The sequence below is a fragment of the Trematomus bernacchii genome, unplaced genomic scaffold (assembly GCF_902827165.1).
Source record: "Trematomus bernacchii unplaced genomic scaffold, fTreBer1.1, whole genome shotgun sequence".
Classification (NCBI taxonomy): domain Eukaryota; kingdom Metazoa; phylum Chordata; class Actinopteri; order Perciformes; family Nototheniidae; genus Trematomus; species Trematomus bernacchii.
Genome location: NW_022987588.1, coordinates 6,507,800 through 6,525,214, shown reverse-complemented (window position 1 = coordinate 6,525,214; position 17,415 = coordinate 6,507,800). Strand labels below are relative to the sequence as shown.

The following is a 17,415-nucleotide window of genomic DNA, read 5'->3' as shown; positions in this document are numbered from 1 at the left end:
TTCCCTTTCTCCTCTCAGCAGTTTCACCCTGATCTCTCTCCTTCCTCAGGCCCTCCAGCTGACCTGTAGTAGAGTCCTGGCTGTGGGGCTGTGTTGTTGGCGGGTCAGATCTATGTGAGTGAGAGGTGATGAAGTCCAGTATGAGGCAGTGGCGGAGGCTGGTGCTGGTGGGGATGCTGGCCTGGGTGCTCCTCTTCCTCGGCCTCCTCTCCTACTTCCTGGATGCTCGTGTGAATGAGCCGCTGACCTCTGCTGGCTCTTTACTCTCACAGCACCCTGACACGCGTCGCCTGGCCTCCATACAGGCCTCCAATCAGCAGCGACCAAACAGACACGAACTGGCTTCCACCTTAACGACGACCTCCCCCCGAGGTGAGCCGGACCCCGACCCCTCTGCCAGCTTCCCGACCCCCGAGCCCAGCCTGGAAGTGAGCCGCAGCCCCGACAGCGCCCCCTACCAGGACTACCTGGACCCTCGGAGCCTGGCTGCCTGGTCCTCCTTCGGCACAGAAAACGTGGGTTCTCCCTCGGACCCTTCAATCCAGAGTCGGGAGAGAATCGCCCAAACAGAGTACCAGAACAGGCGCTACCAAGGTGGTGAGGAGGAGGATGAGGAGGAAGAAGAAGAAGAAGAGATGGATAATGAAGTTGAAGGAAACAGAAGGAGGCCGGGCGGTGACTCCTCAGATCTGGAGGAGTTTTACTTCTCAAAGTCGGTCTCTTTGGTGCAGCGGCTGTGGAGGGGTCGAGCGTCCGCCGGCATGCTGAGCCCGCGGCTGCAGCGCGCCATGAAGGACTACGTCAGCGCCAACAAGCACCACGTCTCCTACACGGGGCACCGCAGGGCCGCCCAGAGCGCCAAAGAGCTGCTGTGCCAGATGAAGGCGCAGGCCCGGCTCCAGACGGTGGACGGGTCGGAGCAGCCCTTCTCCTCCCTCGGCTGGGCGCGCCTCGTGCCCTCACTCCCTCTGGAGAAACTGCACCAGAGCGCCTTCAAGACCTGCGCCGTGGTCACCTCCGCCGGGGCCATCCTGCGCTCAGGACTGGGCAGAGAGATCGGTGAGTAGAGAGACAACATTTTTGGATTAAAGGGTACGGAGCTCTACAGGAGTTCATCTGTTTTTGTAAGGCAGGTTTACATTTCTAAATTCAAAGGTAGCCAAAAATGCTATTTGAATCAGGACCAAAAAGTATAAACAAAACAACAATAATGTTATCTAATTATCACTACCGAATATCCAAAAAGATAAAAACATGCCAAAATGTCTCATTTCAGTTAAAAATAATAGCAATTGGATGAGAGATATGCAGAATGTTCATTTACTGTAGATAAAAAAGACATATATATATATATATATATATATATATATTTAATGAGCCATTCGCAGTTTCACTGTACCGGCCGTGTGTACTATATATATATATATATATATATATATATATATATATGAAATTGAAAGCCTAATACACATGAATGAGAAAGGGATGTCATATGTCTTATGCATGGTCAATATTCTATTCATGATAATAGGGTTATAATTGTCCATTAAAAGAAAATAACCACATCTTATGAGGGGCTTACTTTCAACGGGTCAGGAGGTGTCATTTCTAACTTAACTATGAAGTGTTTTAATCTATTTTAGTAAGTGTTTTTTAATACTTAGGCTTATTTCATTAACAGATGAACTTACCACAGAATACAAACTCGTATTTTAGGTAAATCACAACCGAGAAACAAGAAAAAGAACAGAAAGAAAACGGAAAGAAAAAATAAATAAATACATAAAGATTTTGAGTTTTTAAAAGCATCAGCTTTACATTAAAGATGCATTGTAATGCATTTATACAATGTAGTATAGCTCTTTCTTCAAAGTCACAGGTGTAACAAGATTACTTTTGTTCCATGTGAAAATATTCGCTGTGACTTGTCAATAAATCCAGCTTAAATGAACCAGGTAGTCGTTTATAACACTAGTGATTAAGACACTCTTGTATAGAAACACAGACACACGCACATATGACTCTCACCTGCAAAAGGGTGTGTGTGTGACTGTGTGTCAATGACTAAGTGTCAAGTGGAAACATATCTTGTTACAACAAGTCACTTTTTATTTCAAGAAATGTTCCCGTTATTGCTCAACATTATCTCAAACAGGAAACATTTCACACTATAATATTTGTTGCATCTTTTTTTATAAAACAGACCAACTTATTCTTTCTAAAGACAAGAGAACTTTCTTTATAACAGCGAAACAAAAATGAATGTTGATCTTGTGGTACAGTACATTTTGTTATGGTGGCGAGGGACTGAAACTGATACCATTTCAACTGTAGTTTCATGTCTAAACAGTAACTCTTATCTCTGTTATGTACCTTTGACGCATGTGTGCCCATGGCTAAATGTCATCTGTTCCTACCTAAGTATCACTTTATGTGTGTGGTCATTTTGCATATCTGTCCCCAGGTGCTTGCTTCCTCCTCCTCCCCTGCATGTATCTTCATCTGTGAAGCTGCGAGTTCCCAATTTGAATTTAAACAAATATCCATCATTTGCATTTGCTCACATTTTCCATGTGGCCTTTGCTGATTAACTCGTCAAGCTGATCAGGCTTGAGCTTGTGCCTAGTAGGGTATATGTCGTTGTTTGAATGTGTGTGGTCTTGATATGGAGACTTTGGCAGCTTTTCGGTAAGTGTGGCGAGTGAGAACTCAATGACAGATGGCTCAGTAGAAAAAAACAGAACCCCCTCTGGTAACCAATCAGGCTGCTTCACATCACATATAGCTTCCGTGCATTTCCTTGAGGATTCAGCTGCTTAAAGCAAGAACAATCTTTAATATTAACAGCTTCATGCATTTTATTTATATATTTACAAGAAATATTTTCATACTGACACCGTTCTGAAGACGGAAACAACTATCAGTGAAAATGAGATGCAGGAAAGAGATGCAGAGCTACATCTGCCTCTGACCCCGTGGTCACAGTGGGATTAACTCGTGGTGCTGTGTCAGAGGAAACATCAGCACTGCAGTCTTTCAAAAGTGACGCCTCAACTCGCTGCAAGAAAATAAAAAGTCTTCCTAAAGTCAGATTATTTATAAAGCTGTAGGTGCAAACAGGTTTCCTGCGCAGTTACAGAAATACAGTTTTGCCTTTAAGTAAAAACTCCCAGACCGCGTTGTTGTTTTGGATTATTGATGGATATGTTTTCTGTTTTAGTGCTGGAGGATGACACACATTTGACTGAGTGCTATTTCTTATTTTTAGAAGCAAAGGAAAGAAAGGCAGGCTTCAGTTTTGGGCAACCAGGCCTCGGACTTAAACTCGGCAGGTGTTAGTAGATCTCTGTCGATGCATCATCATCCCCCATGTTTGTTTTTGGCTTCTGTCCAATAATGTGACCCGTTTGCACATGCTCATAACCAAAGCGAGTGAATGTGTCTCTTCAGCACCACACATGCCTCGTTTTGAGCGTACACACCTTGTGAAAAAGCAATTCTAAACATCACATTTGCAATCAAAAAGTCATTATGAGAATATAGGAAAGTCGTCAAACAACAAATTGTAATTTATGAGTGTTCAGTCTCTGAGGGGGGGGAACTCATACATCTTGGTGTCAGGGTATTGGATCAGTGTGTCATCATCATGCTACTTAGTTCTTAAGAAAATAGATTTTTCTTGACAAGGGGACTTAATGACTTGAGGAATGAGATAAATGTTGGAGCTGATTTATTATTGAACAGTGTCAGAAAAAGCTTGACTTTGTTACATTTATTCTCAGGCTCAGCTATCACAGAAAATCAAACTGCATCGGTTCCCACTCTAGCTTCTCTAAAAAGCCTGCATTGCATCAAAACCTACAAGATGCAGCTTTTGATTGTGACACATAGCGAAAGAGGACTGACCACATACCTGTTTCCTGTCCCACATGCAGGTTGGCTGACATTTAGATGCTCAGGTTTCTCAGTGGCCGCAGCACAGGGTTCATCCTGTGAGAGCTTTCATTCTCAGGTTTACTGTCATGTGTGTGATGTGTGACTGCCATCATGTGGCGTCCTGAACAGACTGCACCCCCTGTATAACGTGGGAGGGAAATTACAAACCATTTACAGCAGGGGTTTCCAAAGTTTTTTTCACCGAGGGCCACATACAGAAAAATATACAAAGGTGGTATATTGCCTCATAAGTTCAGTTATAAGTTAGCAAAATCAATCAAATGTAGTTCAATTGTGCTTGTGAGTGTTGGCAGCTCATCCCTTAAAACAGAAGCCTCAGATTGATTATAATAAGGAGAAATAGGAAGGGTGTATTTCAAGCTTGTTATGTAAATAAGTAATTGGGCTTTTTTCTTATCAACTAGGATATGTTGGAAAATGTTTCCAACTTTAATTTAACACATGAATACTACTGTGTAATATATGTTTACATTTATAGTTAAGAAGTACAATATAAGATAAGGACAAGTTTCATTTGTCGGCCATATTCCATTCTACTTTTTGAAATTGCTGAGGGCCGATTCAAAATGGTCCGCGGGCCGCATTTGGCCCCTGGGCCGTAGTTTGGACACCCCTGATTTACAGCATTATTCAACGAAATGCCCTGTAGCACACATTGTGCTTGTGAAGTCCATTAGTGTTTACTGTTGTTGACAGCCTCATCCCACTATCTCACATTTTTAATATAGTTTTCTGCAAATGTAAGCTCTTTTTTTTACTAATTTGTGTTGTAGCTGTGATTGATCTCAATGTGTGATGTGGTGCCCCCCTGTGGTGGTCTTTTTAAAAAGCACCGTGGTCGAACTGCCTGAACATCTGACCTGAGGCTATTAAGATATGAAGGTCTAAAGCAAAATTCAACATCAAAATAATTTCCTTTTTTAAATGCATAATATCTTCGAATGGCATTTAATTTAAACCAAATTGATTTTTAAAAAACAGACAATTATATGTTTTATCACAAAGGTAGGGTGTCAAAAAATGAATCTACACTACTACTTATTACTAAGTTCGCAATCCTGTTACCTCATAACCATAACCACGTCTAGACTTTGTCACATAAGTAATTTGACTACATCATGTAACATACTTTTTATTTAATCTAATCCTGAACCATGATATGTTCCCTAACCCAACAAAGTAGTTGTGTTGCCTCAATATAACCATCTATTCCAATTTTCACAACATGCTTAAAACTCCTACCATTTCTCACATTGGGTCATGCAGTATATGTTGCTTTGGAATGTATTGGCAAACTACCTCTTCTGTGGTTTTGTTAGAAGGATGTGTTGCCGCCTCTCCTGGGTTTTATTTGTCAGACTTAGAAGTTGGTATCCAAACAGTTACAGTGTCAGCTGTACAGAATATTTTACAATCAAGATAACTATTTTTGAGTTTACGAAGCCACACGTCACATTAAACAAGTCTGAAGGAGCCAGAATAGAGTAAGTTGATCTTAAACTGTAAAACTCATTCATCATGTGAACAGAGGAATATAACATGTCAGACATTTAAGACTCGACAAGCGTCACCAGAGGAGCCGTGGGCGTCTCGTAGACACTGATAAATGAACTCTTCAGCTTTAAATGAATCAAACTTGTCATGACAGAGTATGAGGAATGGGGTTGTAATACTACTTCACTTTACTGTATGTGTCACAAGATGTATACTGTATGGCAGTTGCTGATGATATAAAGCACCAAACATACTTTAAAGGGGTACTATTATGCTTTTTGGGGGGGGGGTTTCACTTCCCTCTAGTGTGTTATATAGGTTTGTGTGCATGTACATGGTCTGCAAAGGCTACAATTCAATGAATGCCTCCATTGGACTCCTTTGTTTACTTCTGTAACATAATGACATCACTATGCAACACTCGTGCTTCTATGGGTTAGCGCTACAACACATTGTACGTGATAGGCAAAGGGACCAGGCATCTCTAAGATGTTGACCAATCACAACAGAGTCGGCCAGCTAACCAATCAGAGCAGACTGGGCTCTGGTTTCAGACAGAGGGTGAAAAGAGGTGCTGCAGCACAGGCAGTATGACAAAAAATAAAGACCTTTTTGAAAATTAAAACATGTCACAAGAGAGACACAACATACAGATATGAACCTGAAAATGAGCAGAATGTCTTCTTTAAACCTGACCAGTAGACTAACCAATCCCCTGCCTTGTGTTTCTCACACTCAGTTGAAGAAAGCAAAAGTTTGCATGTCATTGATTTGAGACTCCTCAACAGGTCAAAGGTCAGCCAAAAATGGGGCCCACGCTGTTCTATTCTATAGATATCAGAATATTTATATTTAGAAGCTCATTTTGATCTCAATACTTCTTTAGATATTTAGATAATTGGTATTTTTTACTTTCTTTACCTCCTGATTTTTGGGTATACTTTTTGTATTTCTTTGGAAGTACTTGATAGTTTTTTAACCTCTAAGGCCCCTCTGAGAAACAAATTATCGTTTGATTGAACTGCACTCTGTCACCTGCAACAGTGGTCATTCAAAAAGCATTACTTCCTACTCCTTTTAAGCGGTCAGAGAGAACATTTAGTCTCCATAGTCACACAATCAATAGTGATCCTTCAAAGTACTGCATAAAAAAAAGCCCAAGACAATACAAAATAAATAATAATAATAAAATATTTTCTTTTAAACAATGACGATAATAAAATTCAAATAATCATAATTGTTAAATTAAATATATTGATAAATATATAATGTAAATCTACAATATAAAATAAATACAATTATCCAAATATATTAAATGCAAATATAAATATTTCAACACAAAAAAAGAAATTTGGCAAAAATATATATATATACATATAAAACTTTAGATAATAAATTCACTTTTGATTCACTTTTTTGTTCTTATACACAAAGTTAGCTTTAATCTTTAGATTGTGTGAAACAGTTGTAATGCGAGTCAGTAAACCTTACCTCAGATGATTTGACAACAAATGACCCCTGCTTAAAGAAAACCTTGAAAATCCATCGGTGTGACGCCCTGTGGGGAGCTGACGTGTTTACAGGATTTTATTGGAGTGTGAGGGTAAACTCAATGTCAAGCTAGTGATCACGGTTCCAGCGTTTTGAAGTAGGTCTTCTTGTTGTTGTGAATGCCAATCAGTGTTGTTCCAGTCGAGTGACCGCGGTGATGAAGTAGCATTAGATAAAAAATCTGGCGGATCATCCATTCTGGCGTCGGACCAATACTGTGACTCTGATGGATCGATCAACAGACGTCACAAGTTTATAATTATCTCTCCAACCATCCATCACACAGTGTATTTCATGATGCTGAAGTGTGAAGGACACCATATGAACACACATGTGGGCAGAATTAGGCGTGATCTTTAATGATTTTTTTCATATTAGTAGTGGCTCATCAGTTACAGGAGCCAACCACTAGAGAGCACTTTGGTTACATCTGTGAGCCGGACATAAATCCAGTCAAAGTGGTTGTAATTCACTTCCCTGCATGTCGGCACAGAGGCACCTCAGAGATGTATCTAATCTCAGGCCATAAGACTGTTAAACACCTGAACTTTTGAAACAACATCCATAACATTCATCTGGCTGTAACTTAGAAATTATTTATCTAACACATCATATTCCAATCACTTGTATAGACTCTTATTGCACTATTTCACAATTTTACTATTTTTCTTTTTGTATTTACTTGCACTATTTTTTCTGTTTTTCTGTTTTATTGTGTTGCACTGTTGGAGGAGCCTGTGACCTAAGATTTTCGTCGTCATAGCTACACTGTAGCTATGTTCGTATGACTAATAAAAGCCTTGAACCTTGAACCTAATTGCAAAAAGCATTGATCTGACCACAAAAACCTATGTGTACACGAGAAAGCATTCGTGTGTACTGTAAATTACTTTTCATGTTGATGTAGTTTCAGTGAGCCTCAGTGTGGCTTAAAACGCATTTCCTGTACAAGGCTTCCTACACAGCATCCAGATAGGAGGAGGAGGAAATTAGTATGGGGAAATGGAAAAAAGATAAGCGTGTATTGTAAGAATTGGTGTTTCACTATTTCTCCTATTCTGCTTTCTAAAACATAATTCTGAATTCTTAAAATATTACAAATATATGTATACAGTTGTTTTTATTCACATGAAGAAAAAAAATAAACATTTTAATGTGATATGCATAAAATGTTGTCCATTGAACCATTTATTTATTTATTCACAAGATTAACTAACAATACCAGTACTGGTCAGTTAAAAGCCTGACTCTTACCCACACCTTTAACATCATGCATTATATTATTGTTTATCATGTGAACAAAATCCTGTTCATTTTAATATTGTGAATCCCACACAGGACTCTTCTATTTGTGAATAAAGCTACCTCTCCTATTATCTGCATAGCCCTCGACTTTACATCCCAGTTGTTGTCATATTACACTGTACTTATACACTTTTTATATTTATATTTGATGTAAATATTTCTCGTAATAGTAATCATTTTTAAAATAGTTTTTGTAATAGTTCTAATTTTGGTCCTTTTCTTACATTTGATCTTTTACTGGGTTTATTTATGCACCATATACACCAGAGCAAATACCTTGTGCGTGCAAACCTACATGGTAATAAACCTGATTCTTATTCTGATGAGACATGATGGTTACATGTGAAATGAGACACCCTGATAAGCAATAGCAAACAACCGAGACATTAAACATAAAGTATTTACAATATAAATTATGAATACATCTACAATTGGACAGGGTTCATGTATTATACAGAAACATAACAAGTCAAAATCACACCCAACACTAACAAAATACACAAAAAACGTTACTATTCTCACCCTAACGACTAAATTGTTAATTGATTTGTACTGTATGATCTAACTGGTCTTAATCTTCTGCCAACTATTTGTCAAAATGTAACTTACATGTTGACAGTTTGACTTAAAACCATTTATTTACATGATGGAAATCTAGCTATTAATACTCAGATGTTGAGTTTGGTCCAAAAAATGAAATGCAAAAAGTGTAGGATCCCTATCTGTATCATTTCCTTTCACAAGTTGTCTTTACAATATACAGTAAGAGAAACCAGCAGCGGTGACTACATTAAGACCTTGACAAACTCATGCTGATTCAGAACGACTTTTCAATTCATGTTGAGGTATCTTTTGGTTCCCACCTTTAGTTGTCCTTGTTTGCATTTTGGATTTACTGCAGGTGTGTCAAACCTCAATAAACACCAAACCCATTTGGCAGGATTAGAGCAGTAATGGAAGGATGATTTTTGCATCATGATAACATATAAATAGCACCCAGCTTAAGTGTTCATGTGCGTATTTACGAGGTACACGCCAAGGTCAGTCCATCACCTGCTTCATGGTCTGTGGTCTGTTCTGTGTTTCAGATAATCATGACGCAGTGTTACGGTTCAATGCTGCGCCGACAGAGGGATACGAGCGAGACGTGGGGAACAAAACCACCATCCGCATCATCAACTCACAGGTGGGGAGAGAGCCTAGCCTTGTGTGGTGCAAATGATGATTTATTAATGGATGTACAACTGTAAGAGCTGTGTCATTCACTGAAGCACATGTTAAAGATGTGGTAAATGTTTTATGGATTTTTATGCAGCCTTTTTTCAGCATATTTTTTATTTATTTATGTCTTTTTGAATTTCTCAAACAACATTTCTGAATATGATTTGAATGCTGCTTTTCATTACACAATTATTACAGTTTTAATTGGATATTTGAGGAGAGTTTGTAATTGTTTTAAACTTCATGGTTCTTGAAGTACAATTTATCAAATAAAAAAAATACATAAAATCAGCATTTAATGAAGTTACTTCAAATATAAAGTTTCAGTTCATCTCGGAGACATTGTTTTGAGGTCCTTAAGTCACGACTCTCCAAAGTAAATGTTCTCCTGCGACAGTCCGTTAAAGATGTGGTAAATGTTTTATGGATTTTTATGCAGCCTTTTTTCAGCATATTTTTTATTTATTTATGTCTTTTTGAATTTCTCAAACAACATTTCTGAATATGATTTGAATGCTGCTTTTCATTACACAATTATTACAGTTTTAATTGGATATTTGAGGAGAGTTTGTAATTGTTTTAAACTTCATGGTTCTTGAAGTACAATTTATCAAATAAAAAAAATACATAAAATCAGCATTTAATGAAGTTACTTCAAATATAAAGTTTCAGTTCATCTCGGAGACATTGTTTTGAGGTCCTTAAGTCACGACTCTCCAAAGTAAATGTTCTCCTGCGACAGTCCGTCAGCCTAAAGGTAAACTGTCACTATGTTGTTAAATTAGTTCTGTTAAAGCTGCTTAAATCCATACTTTTATATTTACTATGGGAGAAATGACTATTTTTCATTTGAAAGGTGTCCACGGAAATGTTTATCATCGTTGGACACTTCCCCTCAGCTCTGAAAACAGGAAAACAGCCGGCTTGGCAAACTTGACATTTAAAAAGCCTGGCGACGATGTCTAGACAGAAAACGTCAGATACACAACTACCCGACACAATGCATGTTTTTACTGTTTAGTTTTGTACAGATTCAACTAACGGGGAGGTTTAGAGGCAGCTTGTGTTATCTTTTGACGGAGCCAAGCTAGCTCTTTCAACTTGTTCCAGGTCTTTATGCTAAACTAAGCTAATCAAATGATGTTAACAAGCATATTTCCAATAAATGTTGCTTGTTACCTGCGTGTTTTTATTTTACAACAATGGATATTTCCCTCTACAGATTTTGGCCAATCCCAGGCATCGTTTCAACTCGAGCTCCATTTACAAGAATGTGACTCTGGTAGCCTGGGATCCTGCACCTTACACCGTCAACTTACACCAGGTATGTTTCTTTATCCCAAAGGAGCCTCTTTCAATCGATAAATCAATCAATCAATTTCAATACATTTGAAAAATCACACATTTGTCTGAGGGGGCTTTACAAGTGGGTACAGCATTTGATTGACCCTTCCCTGTAGTGTGTTATAAAGGTTTTTGTGAATGTAAATGGTCAGCAAAGGCTAAAATCCCAAAGTTCCCCCGCACACCCCCCCCCCCCCCCCCCCCAGGACATCTCTAATGGCGCTTTTCCACTACAGGGCCTCGCTCGGCTTAGTACGGTATGGCTAGGCCTCGCTAGGCCTTGTTAGGCCAGGCTCACTTTATGCTGCGTTTCCATTACAGTTTAGGAACTGGGGCAGTAACTATAGTAACGCAGTGTAGGCGGAGCCGTGATGTCATCTTCAATGCAAAACACAGAAAAACAACACAGCTGTTAGCTGTTAGCACTCAAGCTCACAGCTCCTCATATCTGTTCAGAAACTAGACAAAAGTTAAACAAGTACAAACCACAGACTGCCTGTGTCATGGCGAATACAGTCGCTGCTTTATTTATGTCTGTATAGGCCGTTGTTGTGAGTGTGGACGGTCGGAGCATATACTGCGTTAGCGTAGCCAATCTCCATTTAGAAAACGCGCATTTTAAAAGGTTTTTCGCCTGCCGTCTGTCTGCAGACTTGACAAAGCATTAATTCATGGTTTTTACTAACCGGTATCAGTATGTTGTTACTTCGGCATCATTTTGAAACGTGTATTACAATTAAATCACGGTAAAATATGTTCATTTTGTTGTAGTTGCCAGCGATTCTCTCACTAGTTTAGCATACTCAGCCCGGTTGTTGGCCCGGAAAGAACCTCGATTTTGGAGAGCCAGAAAAACTGTGAAAAAGTACCCGCTAGCCGGAACTACGCCTAGTGGAAACGCAACCAAAAACGGGCCGGGCACGGCACGGCACGCTTAAACCGCGCTCCACGCTGTAGTGGAAATGCGCCATAAGTGGCTGACCAATCACAACAGAGCCGGCCAGCTAACCAATCAGAGCAGACTGGGCTCTGGTTTCAGACAGAGGGTGAAAAGAGGTGCTGCAGCACAGGCAGTATGAGAACAATAAAGAGCTTTTTTAACATTAAAGCATGGAGACATAGAGGCACTAAATACATATTCGGACCTGAAAATGAGCAGAATATGTCTTCTTTAATCTGCCTGACAACATTAAAGACAATAGGGCAGATTCAATGGAAGACATGTTAAGGCGACAATAAGGTAATTATGTTAACAATAACCGTACGTGTAGAAAGGACCATGCATAGTTTCTCTCTTCCCCAGAGGGAACAAGACAGTGATTTCATCCTCATGAAACCTTACAGCGGTGCTAATAAAACCTGCAACCCCCCCCTCTCTCTCTCTCATATTTCTCTGCAACCTTCATCTGACCTTCAGCTGCCTTTTGAGATGCCTCTCATTCATGTTAGCACAGGTTTCCAAAGACACATTACTCCTCCTCGCCCTTTCTTTTCCCTCGTCATGCTACATTTTTATTATTATTCGGGGAATGGTGTGCTGCCACAATCAATAGGTTAATGTTAAAAAACATGCTTTGTAAAGTGAAATTGATGAGCATTTTTAGCGTAGCCCTCTCTCTAAATGATTCCCATTATTAAGCAAATTACTATGGAATATTAGAAAATGTCCTTGTCCGTTCCTATTAATGTTTCTTTTGCCATTTACAGTTTTTACAAGCCAATAATAGAACAACTTGTCCTCCTTAATGAACCGCGATGAGCTTGTAGGTTTTAACCTTTTACTTCTCTGCAGGAACACTGGTCAGTGTGTGTTATCTCATTCATTAATATTCTCCAGGAAATTCACACAAGGCATCGCTGCTAGATGGGAAGCTTTTGTTGCGAAGCCAATCACTGAAACCGCAATAAGGGAAGATCAGTTAGTGTGAAAATAATGCCAGCAACACGTGTTCCTTCCATCATTGTGTACATACAACACAGGGTCACAGGGAGGTAAAGGACAGAGCAGCAGAGATGTTTGAAAGGACGGCGATTGGAGTTGACGGATACAATGTGACAAGTGTGAGAACAAATGTATTTAAAGCTGTGGTGCCTATTGACCGCTCCATCTCTTGGACTTGTTGCTCTCACATATTCCAGTTTAAAAATACACTACTTCTTAATATTCTTCAGCATCACGTTTGTATGTGATTTTGAGGCTAGATGATGTAAAGTAATTGGCTTTGTTCTTTATTTTATTGTTCAAATTAAGTTATTTTCACAGAGTAACTTGTGATTACACTGAAAGAAAACTGAAATTAGGTTAACATTTATTTAAATATATCTTGAATTTCACGCAATATATTATTTATACACTGCTTTTCTGGGGCCAAAACGCAGTTCACGATATTGTCCCGGTTTTTAACCAAATGTTGGTTTAGACTTTAAAAGGACACTCAAACATACTGGATCCATTAAGCACTTGGTTAGCCAGCATACATTTTGATCGCATCAGAAACGGGACATACTTCTTTTGAAGTAAACCTCCTTTTTAGTAAAAAGACCTCCCAGCAAAATGAAACGTAAAAGATATAAGAACAGCAAGATCATGCGACTCGTTTTTCTGCATCCACTACTTTTTCCACTATATTAAATCAATCATGAGGATATTTACCATTACCCCATAATAAAGAATTCACCGTGATTTACAAAAAATCCATACCATCCCTTTTTTTGTGTAATTGCAATGGACATTTTTCTTTTTTTTACAATATTTATAGCCCTGACGATTGACTTTTATATAAAATAATTATTCGCTTAACATACACTTTCCTTGAATCCATCACGATTGATCTTATTTCCATCAAAATGTCATACACTGATTACATCACCATGCTTTAAGTTTGAATAAATGTACTGAACTGAATACACACTTTATGTTTACTGAATAATAAGACAGCGTTATTGAATAGAATAAAATCCTCTTGACCAGGGGCAGCGCATTTGTATTTTGTTCAATGAACACGATGTATAACTTCATTATTGACCTTTTTAAGGGCAACGCCAAAAGGAAACATCAGCACAAAAAAACATTTATAAAGATTCAGATTCTTTTATCTTTTCTTTGAAGTAAACTAATTGAAATGATAAAAGTGTTGTGTTCAGTGGCCTTAAGCTTCTGTGTCACTGCCGTTTTGAATTTTGAGTCACTCATATTTGCAAAAATGTTCAGTGGTTGATATAAAGCGTGGGTTACATTCCCAAGATAACATGTTAGAAATGGTTGCCTTTAATTCAGAGACAAGAATTGTATTTTTGTATTTCATGAATGCATGATCTCTCTGCATCAGAAAGATGAGAGAAACATGTTTGTCCTAGTGAAAGGAAAAGCAAAGGAAGGATGTCTAACTTTTTATTTATGATTTACTTTTATTAACATGTCTGCCAAAACATATTTCCACCTACTAAAACATATCTTAAACACCTCCTCTTAATATGTATTAAAAATAAGAAACAAGTCTGCTGGGAATAATATTTCTTCAAGATTATTTTTCCTACTGCTGCTCCTTCATTAGAAAATATAAAATGTTATACATTTGAAAATATCAGTCCAAGACTTTAACCCGGCCCACTTTGAGTTAAGATTAAGATTACGATTAAGATTAAGATGGACCTTTATTAATCCCCGTGGGGAAATTCAGTAGTTCAAACAGCAACAGGGTAAGGATGAAAAACAGGACAGCACAGATTCACACAGGTTCAGTGGCGAGCCGTGACTTTTATACCTCGGCCCCCTTCCCTCGGAAAAAAAAGAGTTATTACGTCACAGCGTATACTTCAGCGGAATATCAAAACAACGGCCCGGGGTGCAAAACGCATCAATGACAGCGACCCTCTACCACACAAAACAACACCTGTAAATAACCCAATTTGTGTTCTTTGAAATTGAAAAGGATATTGCATTGTGTTTGTTACTTTTGTTGCAGTTGTATAATGTCTTAAATGTAATTTGGCTTGGCTTCCTATTTTGTATGGACATGCTTTTATTTTGAAGGTGAGTTTACGCTGTTGACAGGAAGTTGTTGTTGCTATGGAAACAAGAAAAGCTTCACAGCGGGCGGAACTTGTCATAAATTGGTCAATTGTACTGTCATTTGACATTACTCTCTCGTTCAGTTACTATAGCGGGGCCCTCTGTGAATTCACAGCTGGACGTCCAACAGCTCCTGTCTTCACAGTAACTCGCAGAGACGAGCTTCTTTCATTTAACCCTTCACATTCAAACAGAAACTGAATAGGCAGATTCGAAGGATTTATTTATTTGGAAATGTTATTTTAAATACAATTGAATCAAGTTATTTGGGTAAAACTAATGAAAAATATAACTAAACAAATATTTAAAAAAAAAAATATTAAACCATTTTTTTTTTATTATGTTTTTAAATATTATTTTGTAGAATATCTTAGGCCCTAAGAGAGGGCCCTGATGGCTCGCCACTGCACAGGTTAATACAATTAAAGATCAAATCAAAGATAAAAATAAAAATGATGAAAAACTATGAAATAAGAAATGAATTAAAATGAGCATATATACATATTGGGTCATATAAACGATGCCAGCTCGGTGTGTTACTCAGTGTTTCCTATAACATTTCTAAAGCGGTGATGCTAAAATGCAGACAATAATAAATAACTTGTTTTCTGTGTTGGCAGACACACACAGAGCAAAGGAGAGAGAAGATAACGTAGCCTATAATTGTTGTTTAGCATGCAGTGAGTTAACCCACTCGTCATAATTTAGTTTTAATCAATATAATGACGTGTCTGAACAAGGACTTTGTACCAATGCCTGTTGGAGGTGATATGGAGGGTGTTCTGACCATCAATCATCACATTTTCTTTATATATATACCCAATACCACAAATAACACGTTTGTCTCGGTGCCTTCACAGACTGTACAGCATAAAACACATTCTGTCTTTAGACCCTCACTGTGGAAAAGGTCTCAACATGTCTCCATGCTTTAATGTTCAAAAAGCTCTTTATTTTTCTCATACTGCCTGTGCTGCAGCACCTCTTTTCACCCTCTGTCTGAAACCAGAGCCCAGTCTGCTTGGATAGCAGGCTGCTTTTGTTGTGATTGGTCAACTGCTTAGAGATGCCCCGCCCCTTAGCCTCGGGACAATATGTTCCTTCTGGAGGGAACTTTGTGATTTTAGCCTTTGCAAACCATTTACATGCACAAAAACCTGGAACGCACTACAGCAAAGGTAAAACTCTAAAAGCATAAAAGGGCCCCTTTAATAAAGTATATATATATTATATTATCATTTTGCCTTGGGTGAAATGTAACTCAGAAATCAATAAAAAGTAGAATGTTTTTATCGGAATATTTAACCGCCCCATGGTCTAAACTGAGGTGTCTGTCCCTCTCTCTTTTTTCTTCTTCAGTGGTATGCCAGTCCGGACTACAACCTGTTCGGTCCGTACACTGAGCGCCGTAAGCTCCACCCCGACCAGCCCTTCTACATCCTGCACCCCAGCTACGTGTGGCAGCTGTGGGATGTGATTCAGGGCAACACTCAGGAGAACATCCAGCCCAACCCTCCCTCGTCCGGCTTCATAGGTGAGTGCACATACGTACAAGCATGCACACGGGCGGTATGCATGCTGTGTACATGTTTTCTCCTGTCGTTGCCTCTGTACACTTATCATCCAATTTCCTATTTCTTTGCCTGCGCCAAGAACAGATATAGATGCAAACAGACACACTTGCATTTCATCAAGAAATGATGAAATGTTTTATCTTCAGAATGCACAGTGACGCTATCAGCATGCAGCGTGGCTATGCAGCGCACTACAAAGTGGCACATCCGAGCAGGGGGCTGCGAAGATAAGACCACTGTGAGCTCATCTTAGAAACTCTCCAGCATGTCAATTTCCAGTTCATGTCTCTTCAACTATCATTTCCGACATTTAATATGCTTTCTCCCTCACATAGCCCTATACAGTCTATACACGGCGGCATATATACAAGGCATTTGTTTACCCAAAGAGCGACACACCATTATTCTTGTGGGTGATCTGCAGTATCGAGTGACGATTTCAGATACATGTTGAATGAGCTTGTCACGAATGATTTGTCATTGCCTTGGAAGTATATATATAAAATTGATTTGATTTAGTAGCAAGAGACATGAACACTAGATCTGATTGGTTTTTGACGAAGAACCTCTGTGGTTTAGATAGCGTTCAGACATAAAACAACATGAGTCTACAGTCATGTTAGCAGCTCTGTGAGGCTGTTGCAAACACTCATATCATTATAGCTGGATGCTCACAATGATTATGTTTCCAGTTTCGTAGTTTATCATGTCAGCATGCTTACATATGCTCAGATAGTATTCTTTTTTCTTTGGGTAAACAGAAACACATTGGTAACACGTCACTGACATATTATTTTTTTTTAAATTATGACATTGTTGCACACAGTTACTTCTTTTATCTTACAGTAGTAAAGTAATCGTAAATAAATTATCATCCATTTGGTGCTGTGTTTGCGT

At 38.8% G+C, this 17,415-nt stretch overlaps 1 protein-coding gene across 3 annotated transcripts in view; it reads left to right on the top strand.

The window, feature by feature from the left end:
- st6gal2a (ST6 beta-galactosamide alpha-2,6-sialyltranferase 2a) overlaps positions 1-17,415 on the top strand; it is a 51,914-nt gene that overhangs the window by 22,804 nt on the left and 11,695 nt on the right. For all 3 annotated transcript variants that reach the window (XM_034128376.1, XM_034128377.1, XM_034128378.1), the window contains 4 exons: positions 50-1,059; positions 9,396-9,493; positions 10,751-10,852; positions 16,304-16,478. In XM_034128376.1, coding sequence (XP_033984267.1) covers positions 129-1,059; positions 9,396-9,493; positions 10,751-10,852; positions 16,304-16,478 — 1,306 coding nt within the window. In that variant the 5' untranslated portion in view covers positions 50-128. The remainder of the gene's footprint in view (positions 1-49; positions 1,060-9,395; positions 9,494-10,750; positions 10,853-16,303; positions 16,479-17,415) is intronic.